Source organism: Lycium barbarum, chromosome 2 (genome assembly GCF_019175385.1).
Source record: "Lycium barbarum isolate Lr01 chromosome 2, ASM1917538v2, whole genome shotgun sequence".
Taxonomy (NCBI): domain Eukaryota; kingdom Viridiplantae; phylum Streptophyta; class Magnoliopsida; order Solanales; family Solanaceae; genus Lycium; species Lycium barbarum.
In genome coordinates this window covers 149,346,445-149,361,117 of record NC_083338.1, presented here as the reverse complement: position 1 = coordinate 149,361,117, position 14,673 = coordinate 149,346,445, and the positions used below count along the sequence as shown (strand labels likewise).

At 31.1% G+C, this 14,673-nt stretch overlaps 1 protein-coding gene across 1 annotated transcript; it reads left to right on the top strand.

Annotated features, from left to right (window-relative positions):
• Nucleotides 1-553: 553 nt before the first annotated feature.
• On the top strand, nt 554-1,816 carry LOC132629145 (uncharacterized). Its single transcript, XM_060344875.1, has 4 exons — nt 554-949; nt 1,039-1,071; nt 1,167-1,537; nt 1,692-1,816. Exons 1-3 carry the CDS (start codon nt 554-556, stop codon nt 1,287-1,289), a joined length of 552 nt encoding a protein of 183 aa, XP_060200858.1. The 3' UTR covers nt 1,290-1,537; nt 1,692-1,816.
• The last annotated feature ends 12,857 nt before the right edge of the window (nt 1,817-14,673 follow it).

The following is a 14,673-nucleotide window of genomic DNA, read 5'->3' as shown; positions in this document are numbered from 1 at the left end:
ACTTTTCCTTATTTACAAAATATACTATTTTAATTACTACATATACCAGATTTTAGTTTAATGTGTAGTGCCTTGATTTTAGGCTTTTAATAAGGAAAGAATCTGTATTTAAAATTTTTGACTTTATTGTAGGATACGATCAGTTTTTACATTTATCAAAAAAATACTCTTTCTCATAAGATCAGTTTTTCACATTTATCAAAAGGGTCTATTTTTTCTCTCTCTCTTTTTCACATTTATCAAAAAGGTCTATTTTCTCTCTCTCTCTTTTTCACATTTATCAAAAAAGTCCATTTTCTCTCTCTCTCTCTCTCTCTCTCTCTCTCTCAAACTCCCTCTCTTCCATTTTATACTGAGTTTTAAAAAAAATTACTAAAAATCAAAATTTAATCTTTGTTTCCTAGTAACTATCAATTTCAACTTCCAGATGAAAAATTATACACCAGTTTCGTTGTTTCTTTGTTGATATCAAATCTTCTACAACTCACATTGTTTCTTTTTTTTTTTTGTTTATTCATCTTTCTTGTTTGAAGCACATAATAACAAGCTTTAAATGGGGACTCCAACTCCTAAAATCAATAGGCTTTTTGCTTCTTCAAGCCCGAAGATTGGTCCGGATCCATCTTTCGACTTGCATGCATTCACTCAATCTCCTGTTAAGGAAGATGGAAAACAACTTATTGTTACCCCCAAGGTAGTTCAACAAAAAATGGTTACACGAAGCAAAGGAAAAAGGAAGGGGAAAGAAATTTCGCTTGGAATGTCAAACGAAATCGCTTCTGATTCTGATTTTGAAGATGAAATCGCTTCTCCTTCTTCTAAGAAAAATAAGGTTGACAGTGGTAAAACATCAAATCAGAAGAAAGAAAATGAGGTTCATATTGTTTTACAAAAAGAGGTTAAAAAAGGTCAAACATCAAAGAGGACCCGTGCAAAATCGAAATTGAAGGTAAAAAGCAAGTATTTATTACTTTAATTGTTGTTTATGATCAAATTAACTGGTATGAAATTTGGTTAACACAGTCACTAATTGTATAGGTTCGTGAAGATGTGAAATTATTTCAGAAGAAGGTATTTGTCGGATATTATAAATTATAAAGTTCATTATTTTTTTTCTATTGAAATAAACAAATGATCATAAATTTATTGTTTACTGCTTATTTCAGGTAGAGGATGATTTTAAACAGTTGAAGCAACAGTTAGATAAATCAATATTGGACATACTTACAGAGATCAAGTCCTCACATGGCAGGCAGACGGAAAATAATGAATATGAGTTTTTTTTTTAAAAAAAACTTAGATGGTGTTTCCTCTATATTATCAATCCAATTTTAAATTAATAAAGCATACATTAATATACAGGGTACCGGAGGTGTTAAGGTTGTAGATGGAAAAAGAACCTATAGTGGTGACGAGAATGACAAGCATCATGACATACAAGCTGAGGTTGATGAGCAAGCGGCAAAGGGTGTGGTTGGTGGGCATGATGGAAGTGTGCCAATATCTGGTCAAGCTGCAGCATATTTGAAGACCCAAAGTAATCCTTTAATTTCAAGTAAATTACATTAATGTCCATATTTGACATCCTTAAATAGATATATCATAGATGTATAAAATGTGTATGAATTTTTTTTTTCAGTTAATATTTTTTATACTTAATTATCATACATATTTTTGTATGAAACGTGTAGCTGGTATGCATGCTGGAATTGGTGAAGCATGTGATAATGATCGAGATGATCTAGAAGCATTGAAGAGTCTACATGATCAAGAAGGATTGAATATTCAAGGTCATTCTTTTGCTTCATATATATTTCTTAGAATCTGCCATACTTACATCCTAAAAAACATATATGAAAACTATATGTAAAGTGTATCAACATAGCTTCTAGTTAGTAGAGAATATATTGGCATCATTTCTCTAGGCTTTTTCATTTTAATTACATGACAATTGAAATTACTTTGTATGAATGTATGATCTAAATGGAGTTTTAGCTCAATCTTTTGAGTGTAGTCCATTCGGTGTTAATTATCTTAGTATGTATCATATTTCTCACCCATAAATCCATCTATGAAAACTGTATAAAAAGTGTAGCAAAAAAAGTATTTAATTATCAAATCAATATTTAACTTCTGGACATATCTATTGATGCAAAATGTAGTTGGTGTGCATGATGGGTTTGATGGAGCCGGTGATAATTGTCGATTTCATCAAAGAGCCTCAATGATTCATACTGAACATGTTCCTAATTTAGGTAAGGACTTCACTGTTCATTGAAATGTATTTGTTTGACAGAGGGTTTCATGAAGTAGCTTTCCATTTACTTTCATGTATATATCTGATAGTATATGTGTTAATACTACCTGATAGCTTTCATGTACATTCATGTTTGACTTGTGATTTGTCTGAATCATGAACTTATTGTGCATGATGGAGATGATAAATTGTATAGATGCTAACACTGTTAGTTTAATACAGTTTCTAAAGATTTATTAAATATATTGTATTAAATTTTTTGAAATTTTGAATTTTGCAGATACTTCTTTAGATGATGTGGTTGTTGGAATTGATAAAATGGGTAGTTGCTGCAATTTTGTCTCCAAAACCCAACTCTAGACGACATTGAATTGCCTGCATATAACGAGACCCAGATTGTTGCGATTGAAAACAGTTACTATTCTAACAATGTCACTCCTAAACAACAGCCAAGACTCAGAAAGACTGGAAAATACAAATCATCTTCGTATGTTGGTTTTAGTTCAGCTAGCAGCAGCTCGGGTAAATCACCTATATATTTCAACATAAAACATCCTTTTGCAAATTACAATGGATTCGAAGTTGATGATGGACTGCTCAATGAATTTACATCTTGGGCATATGCTAAAGTCTCTAAACGGAAGAACAGGTATGTATAAAATATATTATTTATTTAACTATTTCTCTTGCAAACATTTATGGTTTTTGCGTTCCAGAATTTCAGCATACATTTTAAAGGACAACAAGATTGTCAATCCTTATGATTTGGGAGTTAAGAAAGTTGACAAAATGGAATGGTTCTACAATGTCATTCAAACTGGGAAAACGTGGGAAGACTCGGTATGTTGTCTCCAAACTTCGGATTTGTTTATTTTCATTTCTTATATGCTGTATGAAAAATACTTTCAAGTTGAATTTTTGGGTGTTGCAAGAATGGTAACTTAAGTTGAGATGGCATTAGGATATGTGTGTGGCCATTGTTGGCACAAGTGCTATGCGGATTATATGATTTTGACGTTTATATGTATGAAATTTGTGTGGAATGTTGTTTTGAGATATCTATAGGTGTATGAAATGTGCATATATCAGTATGTATATTATAAAAACTGATAAATGACTGTTAAACTGAATACTTAATAACATAAATACTTTACCATGTCTCACTTATATTTTAATTGACATCCTTTTTTCAGCATGTTGATGTCATTATGTACTACTTGAGGAAAAAGGCAAAGTATGGTCCAAATAACCCAGTGAGATACACAACAACATATTGTTTTTTCATAAAATGGGTTGAGGCTATCCACAAGCAGTACAAGGAATACAAAAATGATAAGCGTTTTATTACTGCTGATCATAATGTGGCAAAAATTATTCGTTGGTTTAAACTGATTGCAAATATTGCTTGGGATAGAGTTGATAATGTGCTCATCCCAGTCAATCTAAGCGAAGAATACCATTGGGTGTTGATTGTTTTATGTATGAAAAGAAGGTGTCTCTACGTATATGATTCATTCCCGGGTGGGGCTATGCATACTAATTCAATTCGAGAAGTTGTTGAAAGGATGACCACTATGATACCTCTTTTTTTAAATTGAACTGGATTTTATAGGAAAAGGAATGACATAAACTGGATGACTGAACCAACATATGTTGGGAAGAGCTTTGATGATCCTTTGGAATATGTCTTTGTGGATCATTTGCTAGAACAACATCCAGAGTCTAAGTATGTATCTCTACTTTATGTAATGTTTTTAACATATTTGAATAGTGTTCATATATATTAAATATTTAACTCATACATTATGTTTGTGGGTATTTACAGTGATTGTGGGTTATACACATGCGCATTTGCTGAATATATCAGCCAAGGTGTATTTGAAATTTCTGAAGACGATTTTGATGCCGCTCTTCATCATCGGAGGTATGGTGCCTTGCTGTGGGATTATGCAAGAAAAAAGCAGGCAGATGGAGCTATTAGTGAGAGTGAAGTAACAGGAAATGTTACCAGCAGATTGGGTGGTCCAAAAATTTGCAAGGAACCAGTACCTGAAAGGGAGAAATTACCGAGACTGAAACGAAAAGTTTAGAATTTTTAGAATTAGAGACTAGTCTTTAGTTTGTTGGTGTAAGAACGATGATTTTTGTTGGTGTTGGCCTAAGTAGTTGACTGTTTTTGCTGGTGAATTAAGTTTGCTTAATATGATACTTTTATTATTCTTACACCTTATATCATTAGTTTTTAATTTGTTTACCAATGTAGTTATGTTAATACAGTTCTTAATTTTAAATATATTAATATACACATGTTTTCACATAAAGTATATAACCAACATTAAATCAATGATCCACCATATTTGTTCTCTAATACATAAAATATACAGTATCCATAATATACACATGTTTTCACATGAAGTATATAAACGACATTAAACCAATGATCCACCAAATTTGATCTTCTAATACACAAAATGTACAATATCCATACATATTTCATACATTATTTATACAATAATGATACAGTAAACAAATAAAATTCTACCAACTTAAGTTTTATACATTATTGATACACTAAACAATATAAGATTTTATACATCATGAAACGTGTTATATATATATATATATAGCATACATTATTTATACTATCTTGATACAGTAAAAAGATATGAAAGTTGTTGTGTTTCATATATATATATGAAACTTGTTGTGTATACGTTATTTATACAATAATGATACACTAAATAATACAATATCCATACATAATGTTGCATACATTATATATACATATGTTTCTTACATTATTTATACAATAATGTATACACTAATGATACAATTTTCATACATATTTCATACATTATTTATAGAATAATGATACATTAAACAAATAAAATTCTACCAACTGCATTTTCATACATTATTAAAACACTAAACAATATAAGATTTATACATAATGAAACGTGTTATATATATATATGGTGCATACATTATTTATACAATATTGATACACTAACAAGAATTTTGATCATTCAATAACATAATACGTTCCTTTTATATGAAATATGTTATGTGATACATTATTTATACAATATTGATACACTAAACAACTAAAGTTCTACCAACTAAAGCTCTTCATACATTATCTATACAATATTGATACACTAAAAACAACTAAAGTTCTACCAATTGAAGATTTATACAATATTGAGTTGTTAAATAGAATGCTATGATATTTCATTCGTTTTGATACAAATTTTACAGTCAAGCTATTTCATACAGTTAACTCATTGAATAATATCTGATACATTAAATATGCAAAAAAAAAAAAAAAAAAAACCTCCAACAAAGTACATTGAAAAACAAGTTTATTACTATAACAACATGGAACAAAAATAAAATAAATTCCAGCCATGAACAAACAGTGCAAGTTGCCATATTCATGTGTATGTCAGATAAAATAAAAAATAATTTCTTGCTATCCATATTCATATAGACAATGCAGTGTCAAAATAAATTTAGAATTTATAAAGTAATGAGTGTCTACTAACAGTGAATGTAAAAAAATAAGAAAATTGGCTATATGGAATTTAATTTCATTTGGGCAAATTGCTACATGTCTTCTTGTTGTGCCCCTCTATGCCACACTTGCTACATGTCATCTTTGCCCTCTTAAATTTTACCTCATAAAATGGTTTCATTCTCTTCAACGATGGCCTCCCTGGAGGTCTTTTAGAATATGGTGGTAAAACAATTTGTTCCAACACATCAAATGGTATCTCCCATGTACTCTCGCATGGAAGAGGTTCCACTGGTATGACATATGTATCTTTGAAATTTTTATTGCTGTAGTAGGCAGAGCAGTAGTCCTCTCCATGTTGGTGCCTGTACATTATAGCAGCCAAACCATGTCCACATGGTATCTCATCAAGTTGAAACCTTCCACAACTACAAATCTTACTTCGAAGACACACACTAAATTTCTTCATACCATCCGTCACTGTATGTAGGAATTCAGTGGAAGCCCTTACCTACCATAAAAAAGTTGGTTCACAATTTAAATTCAGAAATTTAACAAAAAACATACAACATAAATACATAAATCATACCCTATTCATACAGTTTAAATACTTACAGTTATGCGGTGTGATAATTCCTTGTTATCCTCATAAGCTTCATTGTACTCATTAGTAAGATCAGTGAATGTATTTCTCCCTTCTTCACTGTGTTTTTCATTCCAAGTTTCAATTAATTGTCTCATGTAATCCTTTAACTTACAGATTGGAAATTCTCTAGCTTTGGTAATACTGCTGTTTATAGATTCAGCAATGTTAGAAGTCAACGTCCATGTCCTCTTCACTGTTGCATGTACCCGAGACCATTTATGATACCCACTATCAAATAAGTGTACACCCAACTTCTTATCTATTGTGTCCAGCCTTCCCATGAATTCAATAAATTCTTGAAGAGTGTATGCTTTAGCTAATGCAGAGTATAGTTTCCTGACCTGTTCTTTATTTCCCCTGCATTTCTTAAGTAAATTATTCCACAAATGTCAAATACATGCATAATGAGTCAGCTCGGGATATACTAATGCAGAAGCTTTCCATATACTATCATGTCTATCTGATACAATGCACATATTCTCCCTTTCACCAAAAGCTATCCTAAATCTCTCAAAGAACCATCTCTAAGATACATCATTCTCCGAATCAACTATTGCATATGCTAGTGGCAGTATATTACCAGTTTTTGTATAAAAATTATACGCAATCAATACAGTCATATATAATTGAAATTTAAGCATAAAATAATTAAAAAAAATTTACAAACCTCCTGGATCTAGTGTGCTTGCTATTAGCATAGTTCCTACTATAGGCCTACAATACTCCCATCCCCTAATACAAGGTTCCAATGCTACAAATGCATACAAGAAACGGTCTTCCGCTGTTTTTTCCAAACTAACAACTGACCCCGGATATGTCTTTTCCAGGATGTAAAAGTAGCTGGGTAACTTATTGTATGATTCAATTGGATCCCCTCGCAACATGGTTAATGCCTTTTTCTTGGCTCTATAAGCTTGCATGTAAGTCATTGTTAAACCATGTTGTTTCCTCATATCTGATGCTATATCCTTTGGTGTGTATACTCTTTTTGGATCTTCATACTTATCCGTTATCATAATTCCAACAATCGCCGTAGTTGCTTGACGTCTTGAATAAATTCTATCCTTTAATGAGCATGAAGTTGTTCACAAAATGATCTAATTTTGAAAAGCCCTGAATCATTCAAACTTGACGATTTAAAACTCCAAGAGAAATTGTCCGCAGGGCGCTCAAGACAATAGCTATTGTTGGAAGAAAGAAAAGAATCATAAACCGATTTTATATACAGTTTTCATACATATATCATACAACAATCCTAAACTTAAATAATTGAAAGGATTGTTTAAAAGTTATATCTTACATATTATTCAACATATTGAAATAACATTAATTTTCATACCTTTTAGAACTAGATCTTCTCACCCGAAATTGGAATTGTTTCGAAAAGGCATAGTTCTTCATAACCGCAACAATTGTTTCCTTGTCCTTATAAATCTGTTTTTCAGCAACAAATTCATATCGATTGTCGCTTATAATTCCATTCCCTTCACATTCCACAGCCTCAAAATCAACACTGGGAACCATGGCATTCAACTGAAGAGTTTTTCCATTGTGTGAAGGTACGGATTGTATAGAATTCGAACCGCTGCCTCCATCGTCATGGATTTCAATTAAATCCAAAGCTACATCCCTCAATGTAATACATAAAGGATACTTACTGAAGAAGTTTTTGTTTTCCTTTTTTTGGTCTAAATATACATGGACACCCATATCGTTGTGTATGGTCATTAGCGGGCATCTGTCACTAACAATGTATTTAATCTCCAATCCTTGAATTATTGTACCTATTCCTAGTTGAGTAGCAATCACTGTGACCAAACCGCTGAACTTTGATTTGGAATCGTATAATATTCCTTCAACTTCAAAATTTACGTATCTACCGGTCAAAAAATTAAAAGAAAATACAATTATATGAACGACGATTATGATACAAAGATAATACAAAGTGCATACATAGTAACGACACATTACATAATCAAATATATACATACTAGATTCATCATTCATACATATTTTATACACAACTATACATATCATATGGTTTTAAACTGCAAAAAAATAAAAAAAATAACATGAAAAAAAAAAATTAATAAGAAACTCAGCATTAACATATGAACACCTGATGCATCCCATCTTCCATTGTGTTGTACCATTATTGAATGAATTGTGTCATCTGCCATTGAAACATACGAAATTTTTTATCCGGAACTTTGACATTGAATGTTTTATGAATTCTGAAATTTTCAACTACAGTTAAATGAATTTTCAAGACTCTTCAACCGTGATGGGGAAAATATGGTTTCTATTTAAAATTGTCGTGGATTGCTGAAATCGGGGAGAAAAAATAGGGGAGAGAAATTATGGGGAGCAGGATACTAATCGGTTACACCGTGATCTTTGGGTTTTGTTGTACTGTATATTAACTTCTTTTACTGTATGTGTTATTTTGTATAGGGTTTGTAAGTTTTCTAATCTTATTTTTTGTAAACTTGAAAGTTTTGGTATTTTTTGTAAATATACCCTCTATTTATGTATATATATATGTATTTGCCCCTTTAAAAAATTCGAATCAACCCGGTCCATGTACAACCCTACTACTACGTACTAGTGGGCTATTTTACTTGTTTATCAACTGTTTCCCAAAACCCAACTCAAATATGAGATCTGTCATTTTTTTAGTAAGTCTTATGACATCAGAGAACTATAGGAAAAGCTGGTATCCATGAATATTTTTGGCTTCCGCTAACCTCAACATCATATGGCATCATCTTGCAGGATATAGTCAAACTGTAGACTAATATTAGACAGACAAATTTTAATGTAATGATGCAAGCCAAACCTATAATTGATTCAACGAATTCTATCCATGCATGCAACTATATATGTACAGTGGAATGTAGTGACTGAGATTTGAACTTGGAACCTCAAGGTGAATTTTGAACACCCTAAACCACAAAACCAACTTCTTCTTTTGTCTTTTAGGGTGTTCAAAATTTATATATCTACATAAATACCTTATATTTTCGTTATAATTTTTTGCCGAGGGCCCTAGATCCGCCCCTGTATATGTAAGGGGTTTTTGGAATCTTTTCAACCTATTTTGAAGCATCCTCATACAGAAGAGCTGAGATCATAACTAGTGATTAAAATAAAAGATGTAGGTAAAAAGTTTTAATTACTAATTAATTAAGGTTGCGCTACATATAGTCCAGAGGCCTTAATTTGCTAACTAAATGGAGAAGTAGATAGCCTTTTATTTACTGGGAGTGTTTATCAATCACATGTCAACTTAAAGGGATCTTAGGACTTTTAAGTCAGCCGGCTAAAACAATTTCACCCGCCTAGCGATAATAATACCCATCGACGGTGTATACTTACTGTATAATGAACGTACACACTGATTATACACATATTATATAGTGATATACAATGATTATACACCACAAATTTGTAAAAAAATAAAGATTAGGGCTATTTTTTTGTTGTGGCCTTTGTTGGTATGCTGTGTAGTGAAAAACAATCCCTTTAACAACTTATCATACAATTAATTAGAATTGAAGTCTCGTCTTTATTAAAATTTGTGTGAAGTCATTAAAGCGATTATTGTAATTCATGTTGAAAATTCTATCACAAAATTCATCAACAACTATCTAACTTGCTAAAATTTGTCTTTTAATCGGTAGTAATATATATTGTGGTTGTTTCCGTACTTCTATTTATTGACCTTATATCTTAATTGACTAATGCCTGAATCATAACATTAAGGTCTAAGCCAAATTGAGCAGGGTGAGCAGTTCGCGATATTATATACTAAAGTCCAAATTCTATCAAAAGTGCAATTTGCAAAAGCCCAAGTCACAAGCGAAACTGTATAGAACAAACTTGACCAGAAATTAAGGAAGCAATTTGCCGATGAGCCTCAAAGAACTGCTGGTACGAAGATCAGAAATGATTGTTCAAATGACCTGTTCTTGTTTAGATATATATGTCCTAAAAAGATAAAATAATTCTTTTATTTAGTTGTTCTTTTATTTGTAGGAGACTCATAATGTGATGACACTCAACTCCATTAAAGTATAAATATATATTGCATGCATGCACAGACACAAACAGAAAAGCTCCAACCCAACAACTTGTTTTACAGCTTCCCAAATATGAACTGGATAAGCCCTCATCTAATTGAGGGCAATTGGACAAACGACACTACAATTTATGACTTTTTTAAATTAAATTGTAGATGAACTCTATTTTGGTCTCACAATTTCGTAGAACATAACAAAGCCAGCCACTCCAATGATGAATTTATACCATTTAACAAAAGAACCAAATTCTGTTCATTTATCCCTTCACAACCCCCCCCCCCCCCCCCCCAACAGCCCTCTATTCCCACACCCACCTTTCTTTTGTGGGCCGGAGATCGAGCGTGGTTTTCATTGGGATAGCCCTTATTATAGGGATCTTAACATGCATAGTCATACGGTTAGAAAAAATATTTATCTGCCTACTCGCAACCATCGATGGTGTATAATCAATGAATCAAAAAAGTGTATAATGTATAGGTGGAGGGGTAAATTACACAATTTTCTGGGTAAATTCCGACATAAAATCTTCAGATTTTTTGAAATAAAAGCTACATATCTAAGAATTACATAAAAAGTAGGATAAGTGACAATAATTAACTTAAAATATCAAAAAAAAAAAAGAAAATCATGTTCAAGAATAACTTTTTACATTATATTAGTGAAGTTATATCTAACCCAAGTACATTGAAGTGTGGTAAAATATTATGAGTATCAATTATTTACATGGGAGGGAGGGGGAGTTCTAAATTTGTTAGCATGATTTTTAATTTGGGACCTACTAACTCACTGACAGAGCCTGTGTCCTCTCAAAACCACCAACATAGCAGAATGGATTAACCTATAATTGGTTCAATCATTAGATGCTATGATTGAGCAATCAGGACATCCAATAGAATATAGTCAATATATACATCTTGATAAAATTGATCTTTTTATTTATTTGTCCAAGAAAATTTGATCTTCTTTTTAAACACAATTGTTTTTCTCCTTCCAAAATTCAAACTAATATAAATTACTCCGGATTAGTATCATCAATGTTATATTATTTTGGAGACGTTGATGTATGTTTTTCTTAGTGAAAAGCGTAAAAAAGGGTGGCTACACCATATAATCTAAGGGTTCGACAATGAATTTAATGACATTCTAAATCTATAAAGTTTAAGTTTTGAATTCGCATTTAGCTGTATATTATGAGAAAAGCTCACTAAACTCAAAATAACAATTTATTTGAACGTTGTTTTCTTAAAATCAGAAGTCAAACCAAGTATATATGTGCGCTTTTTCCACATTACAAATCATTAATTATTTTACTTATAGATTGAATTGCATTTATAATATATATGTAGCTAGTATACTAAATATTAAGGAGTTAGGTTTTCATATAAAATACAGGAGAGAAGGTTTTATATATTTTTATACTTTGACGTGTGTGTCCTGGAATCATTTTTAGTTTCTCTTTGATGAAACCACCATCACCTTCTTCCTTTGATGCTAAGTAATTAATATCATATAGCTAGTTTCAGTCCCTTTCACTGAGTTTCACATATTCTCTTATGTGTTTGTGGCAGAATTTCAACCAAGTACTTTGTACAATATGGTACATGAGGTGCATCTAAGTATATAAGGAATATATTCCACTTAAACTAATTATATAAAGCACCTTTTCATTTCTCTGTCTTATTTCCTCTTCTCCCCTATTATTCAACCTTCTCTTTCCTCAATGATAGGCAGTTTGGTTGTTCGCTGATTCAAGTAATACGTGAGTTGAATTTCAAACATTGCGAGACAGTTTGATTTTTATTTACCATTGATTAATTTAAAGGGAGAACTGCAAGAAACCAAACCTAGTACTCTTCAGTCTTCACTCTCTCAATTATGTTATACATTTCCTTTCTAATTTGTCTTAAAAGAATGCCTTCTTTATATATTTAAAAATATTTTAATTCTATTTTTTATGAGATGATTTATAGATATACAAATGGCTAAAATTTGTTTTAGACCATAGATTTCGAAGGTCTTTCTTTAAAATAAATAAAAACTCTATGCACATATACTATGATTTTCACATATATTTATGATTTATGATAGTCATACTCAAGTTTAATTTCAATCATCATTTTTATTTGTACAATACAGTTTGGTTACGATAATTTATATTTGAAAGCGAGAGAAAACATACAACACCGATATAGACTTAACTAAACATATCTACTGTGTCAATAGAGAGGGACCATGAGTTATCAAAACAAATTACAAGGCACTTTTTTTTTTTTTGTGATTTCTACTTAAAAAATACAAATTTTGCTAACTGTGGTCCGGATATAAATTTGAGTTGTCACTACTAATTCCGTTAAGGTTACAACTTACAAGAGCGAGGTCCATTCTTAATTTATTGAGAATCTAGAAGTTCAGTCCACACTTGGCATTTATATATGTAGCACATACTTAAACATATATAAACACTGATTAATTAATCTCTCGTGACTTGACTCTAGAAGTTTGCCTACCATACCACTAATTCCCTTTCTAGTTAAGATTAGCATATAGTACTTGTCATCAAAGGCTTCCTTTTATATTTCAAGTTTATTTTTTCCTGATTTTTGTTCTATATATATAATTTTCAGTACGTGTAACATCAAAGAATATGAACAAAAAACTAAACCATTGCTATCTAACGCACTGCACTAAATTATACGTTCAAGCTAATTAAACAAACTTAATTTCATATTTAAAAATTATAAGTACCAAGACTCGGCAGGTGGAACAAAAGTGGGGACGGTATTTAATTTCTAATTATGAACTTTTGTTGCAATTTAGGTAGCAGCATGTACTAAACTTCCCATCCTGATGTTGACTAAGCTCCTAAAACTAGCACTTTTTCATAATATAAACTGCTCTTTTTTTTTTCTTTAAAATTTGGCACTTTAGGTTAGATGCACATAATCTGATGGCTTCTTATTATTAATAAAATATACTCATTTATTTTCATAAGGATATTGAAAGAAGCAACAAAAAAAGAAAAAAATCTTATCAAAGGTCGTGCTAGATTTCTTTAATGGGACAAACATTAAACGACAATTGCAGCCAGCTAGCAGTTGAGTGAAATGAAATAAGAAACCAAAAAGGGAACAATTTATGTTTATAGATAGAGACATTTGTATAATACTATCCGTTAATTAATATTCATAGTGTAGATTATTTTATAGAGTGCTGAATTTCTTTATTGTGCCTTTCAAGTGTCGGCTGTTTTAATTTTTTAGTTTTTGGTTTTGTTTAGATTAATATTTTCTTGGCCGCACCTATTTTCTTGGCCGCACCTATTTTCTAAGGGACTAGACGGTATCTATTTTCTAAACTCTAAACTTGAACTGATTATAATAATATATCCATTTTTTTTTTCTTTCTCTAAATACATTCAATTTGATTTTATATATGGAATTTGTTTAAGGGGTTGTGAATCAAATTGAGTGAGGCTAAAAATAGAGTCTCGGACATTTTCTTTGCCCCTTGACTTAGGTCACTTAGGACTTAGGAGTCGTTTGGTTGGTTGGGATAAAGAATTATAATTCCTCGATAAGTTGTGAGATTATGTTATTTCACGTTTGGTATAACTTGTGATTTCACTATTAACAATCCTGGGATTGACATAGTATAATTTATGGTAGTATTTTTACACCGCAGTCTACGTGAGATTACTAATTTTGGGAAAATAACAAAAGCCACATTTGCTTTCTCCCAAAGTTTATGAAGAAAGACCAGGTTAAAGTTGGAAATACAATTTTTTCCAAATTTATAATGTTTAAACCAAAAAACACACATGATCTATATTATACCCTGTATATCGCTTAGTCCGATGGTAAGCGCATAAAATTATATGTACTAAATAATAACATTATTATTGATCCTCATATTATAATACTATCAATATAATTTTGGGATAACTTGTTCTCAACCAAACGAGCCCTTAAGGTTTAGATTATACTTTTTATTGATTACAAGAACCAGGATGTATACTTTTTATTCATTAGAAGAACCAGGATGTTTTTTTTTCTCTCCCAAATAAAAAGGAAAGAAGATTTGTAGAATGAATTATTGAATCATATGAGCAAAGAAAGCTGTTGAAACACAATGGATAACATGTACCCGGAAAAACAATGGACAACAAAAAAGATTA